The sequence below is a fragment of the Acipenser ruthenus genome, chromosome 6, assembly GCF_902713425.1.
Source record: "Acipenser ruthenus chromosome 6, fAciRut3.2 maternal haplotype, whole genome shotgun sequence".
NCBI lineage: Eukaryota > Metazoa > Chordata > Actinopteri > Acipenseriformes > Acipenseridae > Acipenser > Acipenser ruthenus.
The window spans coordinates 12056520-12069803 of record NC_081194.1 but is presented as its reverse complement, the minus strand read 5'-3'; the positions used below and the strand labels follow the sequence as shown (position 1 = coordinate 12069803).

General features: G+C 36.5%; 1 protein-coding gene across 1 annotated transcript in view; it reads left to right on the top strand.

Annotated features, from left to right (window-relative positions):
• The window catches only part of si:dkey-103j14.5 (isoaspartyl peptidase/L-asparaginase), a 45986-nt gene extending 33168 nt beyond the window's left edge, over positions 1–12818 (top strand). Inside the window, exons 6-7 of the mRNA XM_034016825.3 lie at positions 1421–1531; positions 9615–12818. Coding sequence (XP_033872716.3) covers positions 1421–1531; positions 9615–9832 — 329 coding nt within the window. The 3' untranslated portion in view covers positions 9833–12818. The remainder of the gene's footprint in view (positions 1–1420; positions 1532–9614) is intronic.
• Positions 12819–13284: the final 466 nt, after the last annotated feature.

Genomic DNA, 13284 nt, shown 5'->3' with positions numbered 1-13284 from the left:
TACCTCATATTCCTGAAGCCTAAAATTGTTGGTTAGAAATTGTTGGTTAGAAAACCAGAATTGTGTGTCATGGAAACATAGATACCGTTGTTATGAAAAAGTAATAATGAATGCACATTCTCAGAACATAAGGAAATACGGTCAGAAATACTGTAATTGCTTATGTAGGTGTAGGAAAGAGATGAAGTAGAAGGATACTTCACATTCTACACATCAGGGCATGATGATTTATTCAGTGATGGACCGGACTTTAAAGATGACAGCATGGCCTGTAACGACTTTTTTCACTCTCTGTCTCACACTTGCTTACAAAGTCCTGCCATTTTACGCTTTGTTCCTTTAGGCTGAGCTCAGATCCCTAGCTCAGCCAAGATTGGCTAATTACTAGGGGTCTGTATAGAAGGTCTCATCTAATCAGAATTAAGTACAAGCATGGGTCATTGATAGGCTGTAATTACACTGCTGCCAATCACAAGCCTCCTTCCACCAATCAGTGTAGTTGTGCCTACTTTCATCTGCCAGGGACTGGATTCCAAAAGAGAATATGTGAAAACATCTTGATAATGCTGTAAAATAATGGTCATGGATGAAATTTGTTTTTTATATTTTTTTTACATTGTGTTGTAACTGAAAAGTGCTGATTCCAGGACACCATTTAAAATGAGTTGCATATCTCTTAGTTGAACAATTACATTTAGCAGGAATATCCTTTAGTGGTAACATCTTAGTAATGGCCACAATTTTACAATAAATTGTAATATAAAAATTGAATATGAGACCAATATTTTGAACAATAAATTATTTTGTAAATCCAAGTCTTTTCCTCTTCTTTTATTAAACACACTTATTATTTACTAATGCTGTTACTACCAGGGGTTCAATTAATAAAATATAATTTTAAGTGATTTGAAAGAAAACAGTGTAAAGAATTGAACAGTACAGTTGTACAGAGAGACACCTGCTCCAGCCAATTTAATGCCATGTTTGACCTACCCTGGTTGACTCAAGCAACCCCATTGTGAGTGTACATGCTGGGTGTCACAATGCTGCAGTGCCCTAAGCCATAAAAAGATAGAAAGCCGTTAATATATAAGAAGCCTTTGAAGATTTTAAGATTACTGAACTAAAACTGTAGGCCTTTCATGAATACTAATGCCTTCTCTTTTCCCATCTCTGGTGAAACACAATACATGTTTTAAAATGTACAGTGTAGCCTGAGGAACCTACTGCCCTCAGAAATATCTTTGGAGCAAATACTTTGCATATTCTTTAGACTCATAAGTTCACCAGCCATCCATTGAGAGATATCTATTTCTATGAACTCTGACTTTTTCTTCTATACAAGAAATAAAATGAGTTCAGTTTTAATAGCATGCATTGTAGCAGTTTTGCTTAAATAACTTTCTTTTCTTGAGTAAAGGTTCAGGTGGGTATGCTGACAACCACATTGGAGCTGTGTCATGCACTGGCCATGGAGAATCTATCATGAAAGTTACCCTGGCAAGGCTCATTCTCTTCCATATGGAACAAGGTAGTAATAGTGAAAAAGTGATTTGTTTTTGTGTTTCATTTTTTTTTTTGTATACAGTGTTACCATGTAAATGAGAGTAAATAACACCATGTATAATACTATATGCTGCTTTTATTTGACTAGCAACATCAAAATGCATTAGAAGCAAAAAAAAACAACAAACAGAATGTGCTGAAATGCCCATTGCAGAAATATTCAGTCATGGCATTTAAGTTATGCAAATAATATGTTTTTTTTTTTTTATGGATTTCCCTAGAGGTCTATTGGAAAAGTAATTAGCATTATATGCTATTGTTCTATAAATATGTGTTTGTCGGAAGGAGGTGACCCGTAGGGTAGTATTTCTTTTTGACCTTGGTTGAACACTTTTTTATTTTTTCTTCCAGTCTATTATTGCCTACATAGTTGTCTGGAAACAAGACACCTTCTTATGCTATGTTACCAGTTATAAGGCTCACATGTAGCTATAAGGCAGAAAACGAGTAGCACAGATCTTTCTCAAAGTGAATTTGAATAAATAAAGAAGGATAAATCAAAATGTTAGTAGTATTGTAATATAATCTATTTCAGTGGGCATTAGTTCAAGTTATTGATATGGCTATAATTACGGTAATTCAATCAATATTGTAATTAAGATTTGAATGCAATTGGCAACATTGGTAAATTTCTTTATCACAGCTAAGGATTCGATTTTAAGGCTCGCCTGTTTGCCCAGGACAGTCAATAATTTGGATGGATAAGTGCTTACAGCATACTCGGTGTTCCGTAGGACAAGTGCTTTATAAATATATTTCAGCAACGTCTTGTATAAAAGAGGCGACTGTACATCTAAACGTGAGTTTTTATTTATTTGTGGAATGAACTGTAATAATTCAACATGTGTTGCATTGATGAGGAGCTCGCTTGTTCAAATCTTGGTTCTGCTTGATTAAAATCAGCTGTGCACAGTTCATGACATCACACTTCAGCAACCCCTATTGGTCAGGAGGCCACAAGCCCAGGCAGAGAGTATTTCCTCCAGGGTTCAGCAGCTTTGTAACTTCCTGCGGGTGAAAAGACGCGATTTGACTTGACAGGCAGAACAGAGGTCATCCATTGGTCTTCATCGCAGTGGTAAGACAAAATTCAAGCTAGGCATTTCAATGTGGGTATAAAAAACAAGGAAAAAACATTATAAATGGTATCTTATACAAGAGAGAAATATAGAGCTACTGATCTAAAACAGGTTATTTAATTAACTTATGTTTTATTAATTACGTAACCAGACAACATATTAAAGACAAACTACAGTTTTTTTTATTTAATGTTTTTTTTTTTTAATTTTTTCATTACGATACTTTCCAGTTTCAAATCAAATCAAATTTTATTTATACAGCGCCTTTCATGGCAAGCCATCCCAAGACGCTTTTAACAAAAAGAACATTCTGAAGTACATTTAGTACAATAAAAACAATATAAACAATAAAAACATCAAGAGAAAACAACATTTAAAAAAAAAAAAAAGCAACAGATGAGGAACTCAAACCAAATAAACAGGAATAGAACTATAGAAAAAAAGAAATATTATAAAGATATGAACGCCCTATTATAAAAGTATGTTTTTAATTTATTTTTAAAAATTGCCAATGTAGGTGCGTCTTTCACTGTGCATGGTAGAGCATTCCATAATTCAGGTGTCCTATGACTGAATTCTCTACCACCTGTCTTGGGATCGGAGTGGCCGGCCAGGGGCATACGGGACTAAAAGATCCTTCAAGTAGGCAGTTTGCAGAGATATAGAAATATGCAACTTGTGTATCAATAGTGGCCATGTTTAAATACTCCCTCTGTGTCAAGTTTATATTGATATTCACCTTGGTCTGATGGTCTCCATATTTAAAACCCTTGATTAAAACAGACAACATAACACAACATAAACTTCCTAACGAATTAAAGACAATGAAGTAAACAGCTGTATATTAGATCTGTGGAAGGGTGGTGGGCAATTCACTGACACAAGGAGACAGTACTTTATTTGTAACGCCGCTCAGGCACACTGATTTATTTGATGCAGTAGATGGCGCTGTTGTCCGTGGACTGGATACTGACAACAGTAACCAGAACCACGGCGTTTACCAATACAGGTACAGGCACAACAAGTGCTCGTAAATAATAATGAAAACCAAAGTCGAAAGAAAAAGGGAAAATAAAACACAGTAATAAAACTACAAACAAAAAGTGCTGCTTACGCAGTGACCCCACTGCCGCTAAGCCGGTCAGAACGGGCCTCCGTCTTACGCTCAATTACCCTCTATACACAGGGAAGGCCGGAGTTCCCCGTACAACTAAGCACGTCCCCTCGGGTACGTGGTGATTTCTGTTATTTCTTTTCTCGTTAAATTATTTTAAGGCCGGCTGTTTTTCCCAGCCAGTTTTGCCTCATTTTATTTTAAAAAAGTCTTTCGTCAGTGTCACTGGGTAGTCCCCAAACACGACCATCGGAGCGCACAACCAAGCCAGATCTTATGGGCCGAGCAGTCTCCCAAGGCCCGCCCCTCTGCCACTCAGAGAGAGGGAAAGCACACACACCCTCTTCCCCACCTCTCCGTGTCATCGCCATGACCGACAGGCGGATCCCACGAGACTGCTGCCCTCTACCTGCAGTAATACGGATGTGCCAAATAGTCAGTCCAGATCTCCCCTGTTACAAGATCCTATGGGGTTGTTTGTATTTTTATTAATCATTTTCACTTAGCATTAGGATTAGAAATGTGTTATAGCTATATAAAAATCATACTTTAAAGAATTTTTTTCCATTGGCTCTTGGCCAGTTTTCTACATTCTCCTTGCAACAGTGACATGATGGATTGCTGTGTTTTTGCATTATTATTAAATGTAATTATCTTTACTCACAGACCCAGATGTGAACGCTGTTGGGTGTAATATTGCAAGACATTTCAAATAAATACACTGTCAAAAACAGAAATTTCACAATAGGAGCAGTGCAATTCTTTTTTTCTGAAGCCCCTTTACAATGACCTCTGTTAATTAAAGGTATTTAATCATGTAAATCCTTAATTAACTATTGCTATTTTGGTCAAAAATATATTTAAATAGAAGCAAGAGTTATAGAAAAATGACATCATCCAGAACTAAAAATATTTTAATGGCTTACAATTGAAATTTAGGGAACTTGTAGAAATCTCCGATAGGTAATTAGCAAAATTGTAGGCTCATGTGTTATCAGATTATGGAAGTTATTATTATTATTATTATTATTATTATTATTAGCCTAACACAAGTGATATTTTGTAATGTAGAAAAAAGCAAAGGTGGGTGTTCTTGGTTAGAGTGCAGTTGAACTCAAAAGAGCAATTTAACTGGGATTAAAATAAAATAAAAATATTGGACAATTTTCATATGCTGAGAAATGTGCATCAGAAATGTTTTGGTCCGCATTGAGATCAATATAATAACAAGATAGAATAACTGTGTTTAACATAGAACTGGTATATGAGCAGTAGAGATTTGTAGCACTTGCTACTGCTACATTTAAATTTAAACTGTACATGGAAAAACAAACAAGAAAATTCATGTGTGGGTTAGTCTCATAAAAATTGCATATAATATCAAGTATTGATTAAAAAATCTAATTATTCTCAGGCTTTTTTGTATCGTGATAGTCTGATTGAGAACTAATTTGTGTGAACCATTATTAAACATTACTTTTATAGCCTGTTCTTTTTAGTGTTCCAATTTTTTCAGTTGCTGATAGTTCCCTTTCAAGTACGAAATGTAACCATTACCGCATGGGTATTTACCTCTTAAAGACTTGAAACCTGCATAAGATCTATCAAAGCTGCTCGACGAGCCTGTGACGCAGTCATGGCCCGCCCCCGAGGACGTGAAAACACTGCGGTCACAGACCTCAACGCCATTTTTCCTTTCAGGAACTGACCTGATAGGAGAGCTGTTTAAGATCTTTTTTTCTCATTCTGTTTTTCTGATTTCACAGAGACTAAGAGCAGGCCTGTCAGCAATGTGGTGCTATGGCACACATGTAGTGACAGCTGCTGGGTTCAGCAGCACTGCGCAGGACCAAGATACTTGCTTCAGTTGTAGTTGCTTGCAATCTCTTCCACAGTATCTTGATGTCTTTTTGGTGACAGCTTTCGCATCACCATTGCAAGGGTTGTCAGTTCAGTCTAACAAGCAGGCTTCCTCAAGTGTGTGCCTATTCAGCTAGTGCATTTGCCGCATGGCTGGGCAACTATAATAGTATTTTGGCAGCCTACCAGTCCTATTTGCTGAGGTTCCTTTGCGACTAGTAGCTGCACGTAGGCAGCCTTGACTTTCCCAGGCATGCGGGCTATTCACATGATAGACCCCCTCCAGTTGGAGGAAGGGTTATACTCCAGGTACTTTCTAGTGCCCAAGCAGGATGGCAGCCTCAGATCGATCCTCGACCTCAGACAGGTCAACCTGTATCTGAGTCAAAGCAGGTTCAAAATGTTGACTATGCAACAGCTGTTGCAGTTAATCAGGTCAGGTGACTGGTTCACCACGGTGGACCTCAAAGACGCCTATTTCCGCATCCCCATAAAACCAGCGCACAGGAAGTATCTGTGGTTTGCTTTTCAGGGAACGACGTACGAGTTCCATGTCTTGCCATTTGGCCTCTCCCTAGCTCCCTGTACCTTCTCGAAGTGCATGGAAGCTATTCTGGCTTTGAGACTCAAAGGCATCACAGTGCTCAATTACCTGGACGACTGGTTCATTTGCACCCAGTTGCCAGCACAGGCAGAGGCCCACATGGAACTTGTCACCAGCCACCATCAATGGTTGGGCCTTAGCCAGAGCCGGAGCCAGCTAAAAGCAGCTGGACCTGAAGCAGCAGTGTGGAGCTGCACCGGAGCTGGAGCAGGGGCTGCTGGAGCCAACCTGGAATGAACCTGATGAAGACACGCTGGTGTTGAAACCTGTTGTTTGTTACAATCATGGTTTTAAATTAATAAAGATCCATTTTATTAAGAAAATAAATGAGCAGGAGTTAAATAATTAATCAATTTGAAGAAAAATGACGAGAGTGCGACCATGAATGTTTCTACAAAAACTTTTTGGTAAGCCGTTTAAACTGGTAGTCTGGCTGAAAGAATTCTGAACTTTTGTTTTTCAGTAGAGACTCTACCTTCATTACATGTAATTACCTTATACTGGTCTGCACCTCGTCAATATTAAGCATTGTAGTGCACAAATGCCTTTTTTTGCTATAATATGTATGTGTGTGTCTATATATATATATATATATATATATATATATATATATATATATATATATATATATACAGACGTGCTCAAATTTGTTGGTACCCCTCCACAAAAAACGAAGAATGCACAATTTTCTCTGAAATAACTTGAAACTGACAAAAGTAATTGGCATCCACCATTGTTTATTCCATATTTAATAGAAATCAGACTTTGCTTTTGATTTTTTATTCAACATAATATTGTAGATAAGAAAACAAATGAAAATGGCATGGACAAAAATGATGGGACCGCTAACCTAATATTTTGTTGCACAACCTTTTGAGGCAATCACTGCAATCAAACGTTTTCTGTAGCTCTCAATGAGACTTCTGCACCTGTTAACAGGTAGTTTGGCCCACTCTTCCTGAGCAAACTGCTCCAGCTGTCTCAGGTTTGAAGGGTGCCTTCTCCAGACTGCAAGTTTCAGCTCTTTCCATAGATGTTCAATAGGATTCAAATCAGGACTCATAGAAGGCCACTTCAGAACAGTCCAATGTTTTGTTCTTATCCATTCTTGGGTGCTTTTAGCTGTGTGTTTTGGGTCATTATCCTGTTGGAGGACCCATGACCTGCGACTGAGACAGAGCTTTCTGACACTGGGCAGTACGTTTCGCTCCAGAATGCCTTGATAGTCTTGAGATTTCATTGTGCCCTGCACAGATTCAAGGCACCCTGTGCCAGGCGCAGCAAAGCAGCCCCAAAACATAACGGAGCCTCCTCCATGTTTCACTGTAGGTATGGTGTTCTTTGAAAGCTTCATTTTTTCATCTGTGAACATAAAGCTGATGTGACTTGCCAAAAAGCTCCAGTTTTGACTCATCTGTCCAAAGGACATTCTCCCAGAAGGATTGTGGCTTGTCAATATGCATTTTAGCAAATTCCAGTCTGGCTTTTTTATGTTTTTCTTTCAAAAGTGGAGTCCTCCTGGGTCTTCTTCCATGGAGCCCACTTTCGCTCAAAAAGCGACGGATGGTGCGATCACAAACTGACGTACCTTCACCTTGGAGTTCAGCTTGTATCTCTTTGGCAGTTATCCTTGGTTCTTTTTCTACCATTCGCACTATCCTTCTGTTCAATCTGGGGTCGATTTTCCTCTTGCGGCCGCGCCCAGGGAGGTTGGCTACAGTTCCATGGACCTTAAACTTCTTAATAATATTTGCAACTGTTGTCACAGGAACATCAAGCTGCTTGGAGATGGTCTTGTAGCCTTTACCTTTACCATGCTTGTCTATTATTTTCTTTCTGATCTCCTCAGACAACTCTCTCCTTTGCTTTCTCTGGTCCATGTTCAGTGTGGTGCACACAATGATACCAAACAGCACAGTGACTACTTTTCTCCATTTAAATAGGCTGAATGACTGATTACAAGATTGCAGACATGTGTGATACTAAAAAACTAATTAGTTTGAAATATCACTATAATCCAATTATTTATTATCTTTTCTAAGGGGTACCAACAAATGTGTCCAGGCCATTTTAGAATATCTTTGTAGAATAAACAATAATTCATCTCTTTTCACAGCTTCTTTGCTTTATTCTATGACATACCAAAGGCATGCAAGTATACATGATAAAATAGCTTTTAATTTCATCACTTTTCAGGAGGAATGAAGCATTATTTCAATGAGCTGTAAGGGTACCAACAAATTTGAGCACGTCTGTATATGTATGGTTGAAATCTTTATTGCAGACTCATTTAAATGTCAAAATACAAATCTTATCAGATCCCATGAAGTCTTTGAAAGAGAGATTTGAAAGGCTTTGTGGAGTTGTTTCATTATCGAATAAGTCAGTCTTTAGAGGTTCAGTTTGTTTCTATTTTGGTGACATTGCTTCGGTTTTATCAGAAGCTTCTTACAGAGGTATATCTTGACTTGTAGCCTCAAATGTCAGACATAAATGTCAACCCTGACATCAACTGATAAGTATTTCAGACTTTGTTAAGTGAAAATGTTAGGACAAGTTATTTGTAGTATTGTCAGTCACTTTAATTGGTTTATTTTCCTACATGTTCCATTGTGAGATTCTAAGAAACACAGTTTTACTTGGTAGATAATGAGGCAGAATTAATTAGAAGTCAGTTGAGCATTTCTCAGTTTCAATGTCTCATGGTAATGATTGATGGAACATGTCTGAAATGTTCTCTAGTGGTCAGTGACCGATGCCTTTTTCTTTCATTATTTACCATGGAATAGTCTGAATATGGCTATATTAGCTAAAGTGTAAAATGGTACCCAGTAAGATTCTTGGTTTCATAGCTGGGAGTGGTGAGCTGAGGGGAAAATAATATTTTTCTCTAGGATCCACTGTTAAAACATTTTTCATATTTTAAAATGAAAACCTCTGAAGAATGTCCCATCATATGATAAGCCACCATGATTAAATCTATGGTGAAATTATTATATGATACAGTGTATGAAAAAACTTAAACATGTTATCTATGTAAATCAATTCAGTGATTTATTGTAAATAAGATAATACATTGTAATTATTTTAATGAGTAGGACAAAGTAAAATACAAACATACTGTAAAGAGACTGACTGACACTTGTTAAAGTGCAGTCTATGAAAATGTATTTTAAAAAGCAAGCTAGTGTGCTTCTTACAAATTGTATGTTCTTTAGGACACAATTTATACATTTTGGATGATTTGTTTATTATATAAAAGAAAGACAGAACTTGAAATAAATAAGCAAAATGGAATATCAAATCAAAGACATGGAACACGTAAACAAAAAATAATTACCTTGATAAACTTTTATAGGGGATTTTAGTAAATAACTCTACTTTTATTTAGGCAAATCTCCAGAACAAGCAACAGATGAGGCTCTCCAGTACATGGCTGAAAGAGTGATCGGCGCAGGAGGGGCGATTGTCATCAGCCCTGATGGGAACTGGGCTGCAAGATTCACCACTGAACGAATGGCCTGGGCTTCTATTAAGGAGGACACACTGTCATATGGTTTGAATCCCAAGGAGATGTTCAATGAAAAAACGTTTAGAATAGCTTCATAAACAGAATAACATATGTACCTTACTTTTTTTTTAGGAAGTAAGAGTTTCTAAACTGGTACAGCATCAGTATACTCCTAACAAATTATAAAAAGCCTCATTGTCAGATTGAATGTCTTATCATTTGTACTTTTTAAACCTAGTTACAATAGCAGCAATCACTATTTTATACTCATAACAAATATGATAACAACAGAAGATGTTAATTATGCTTCAATTTAAAAGTGTATTCGCTCAGATTATAAACCTTTCTTAAATCCAATAGCCTGTCCACACTACCTAAATGATTATCACTTAGTTAAACCATGCGAGTGCCATTCACAATTACACTTTCAACGTGTGGTGAACGCATATCATGAGGCAGTATGAATATGATTTTAGTAACTAATTAGTATTAGTTTATATGCGAGTTTGGCAACGATATTGAAATTGTATATCGATATTTTACACATATTTCAATATCGATAATATCCAAGTCTTCCAAAACACAGAAATATAATAACACAATTGCAATAGCAAACATATATTGACGTTAATTGATATGTACATGAAAAGAAATAACTTGCTTTAACTTAGGGGTGTTTTACTATTTATATTGTTATATTGTTTTACTATTTCATCATCAGCCACCTCAAAACCGAAATATTTGTGTACCTCACTGCGCAGACTTTAGCCAATCCGGAAGTAATTAAATCATCAGCTGCTCGGCATGTGTAATTGCTGACTCATGAAACCACTAAAGGTATTTAGTATTGTGTCATGGCAAATTTTGCATTGTTTTGAGATACTTTTTATGTTTTAAAAGTACATCTCATTTATAATACAGAAAATTCACATTTTAAAAATACATTAATAATCATGTAAGTAATGAACCGCTGAAGCATGCGCATATCTCATAGTAATGCAAAACAGATGGCCAATGGTGCTCCTGCAGCATGCAAATAAGAGTTACCTCTGTGACTATGCAGGAAAGTTATTATGTTTAAATAAGTACAATTTAAATAAATAAATCTATCTTTAAAAACTTGTAATTAGTTTCAGCATTGCTCTATTAAACTGTCTCATTTAGCATATACTGTTTGTGTGTCATTGTAATTAAATTAGTGCATAGTCAGTTTATAAAAGTATTCTCCAAACTTTTTCTGCCACGTGTTTGTAGTGTCAAATAAAGACAATGCAACAGCAGAAATCATCATAAGGGCCCGCTGTTTAGATCCTTGAAGAATGAGAAGCCACGTAGTTTAGAGTAGGGTGTAAAGATCAAAGTTCCAGTTCTGTTTTTGTTATTGTTCATTGTAGGTATTATGTCTAATGCTTCTACTAATACATCTAATACACAATAATTATTATTTTGTTTATTTAGCAGACGCCTTTATCCAAGGCGACTTACAGAGACTAGGGTGTGTGAACTATGCATCAGCTACAGAGTCACTTACAAATACGTCTCGCCCGAAAGACGGAGCACAAGGAGGTTAAGTGACTTGCTCACACAATGAGTCAGTGGCTGAGGTGGGATTTGAACCGGGAACCTCCTGGTTACAAGGCCCTTTTCTTTAACCACTGGACCACACAGCCTCCTAATTAACAATGTTGTTTTACTTATCACAAAACTGTTTAAGCACTAATGTGTTATATACACAAATGCATTATTTATGTTTGACGATTTTTCACAATAAATCATGGTCATAATTGTCTGAAATTGTTTGTGTGTTTTAAAACCGTTGAATACAACAAAGGAAAATATGTAAACAAAAGGATTTCAATAAACCGCTCATTTGCCGGAAATTGAGATACTGGTGTCCTGAAATGTGAGGTCACTTGGTGCAAGTAGCGTATACAATGGTTAAATAATACTTTAGTGTGTGGTGTTTGCTTATGAGACTGACCATGATTGGTATGTATAGGGTTTGTTGTATATTAATATAAAATAAACTTGATTATACTGCGCTTGTATTTTTAGCAGTATAAGCAATAAAAAGTATGTCTCTGTGAGCGTACGTGATTTATTTTTTTAAAATCCCATGATATCGCAATATGGAAATTATTATCGATATTGAACGATATCACATCAAAATATCGATATTGGTGCCCATCCCTAGTTTATATATTTATAAATATTTAACTATAATCATGAATAAAATTACATTAAAGTAATATATTGTTTTGCGTGGCTTATTTTGTATATAAAAACAGATAGCTTCACACATCCTTTAACAGGTAAACGTTTTTCCATCAAACAAAGGATTACTTGTATTACATCTAATGTATTCTGTCTATTAATTTGTCCATGTGGCCGTAGATATGTTGGCAAAACCCTTAGAATTATCAAAACCAGATTCAGCAAACATAAAAGTGCAGTAAGGCACAATGACCCCACATCCCCCTGATAGCCAGGCATTTCAGTGAGTTTGCACATAATGTCAATTCATTAAAATGCACAGGAATAGAAACCGTTTCTGTAAGATGTTGCTGTTAAATTACTGCGAAGAGAAACTTTTTGGATTTTTAAACTAAACACATTAATGCCCAAGGGACTCAATGAAGACTTTGAATTATCTCCATATCTCTAGTTTGTTTAATTTGACTTACTGTTTCGTTTTGGTATGAATGAGTGTCTTTACTGTTTAATATTCAATAATGACTGTTGTTAATTGTTTAATTGTATGCATTCAGCTCCAATCTATATTATCTGGGTTATTAGTATAACTCTTTTTAACCTTTGCTAGCCTAAGTAATATATCGATATATTGTTTGATAAATAGACATTGTATAATATGCCATTCTTGTTTTGTTCATGTAACGAATGACAAGGATTATTTAAATGTAAAACATGTCGTGTTATACTGAATATAATATTGATTATTGGTTGTAAAATGATTAACATCTCTACTAACTGATTAGTTATACATACTTAAAAGGTCCCAGTATCACAGTATCGCTGATGAAGCCTATGGGTGAAACATGTTTTAAAAAATGTTTTTAATTTAAATAAAGGCAATAATTTCTCATTTTTGAGTGCAGACCTTTTTTGATTTTCTTTACAGCTTAGCCGACAATGTTCTCTTTAAGACCATTGACCAAATCATACATCCAGCCACCGACAGATCCAACTCCTGTCCATCCTCCTCTTACCTGTCATTATTTCACCTCTTTTGACAACATCTATTCTACACTCGCCCACCACAAACCCAGTTTACTACTTGACCACCTTGATGCTTCTCCAGTTGCCTCTCCTGCCCTCTCTTCCTCCTTCTCTCCTCTTTCTCTCCTCTCTCCATTGCTGATGTTTCCAGCTTAATGTTGAAATCAACTACTGCCACATGGCCCCTGGACCCCTGGCCGACTAACCATGTCCGTCTCTGCGCTTCTGATCTTGCTCCCTCCATTATGCACACTCTCAATCTGTCCCTGGCTCGGTTCCTGCTGCCCTTAAGCTTGGCTGAGTTACGCCGGTA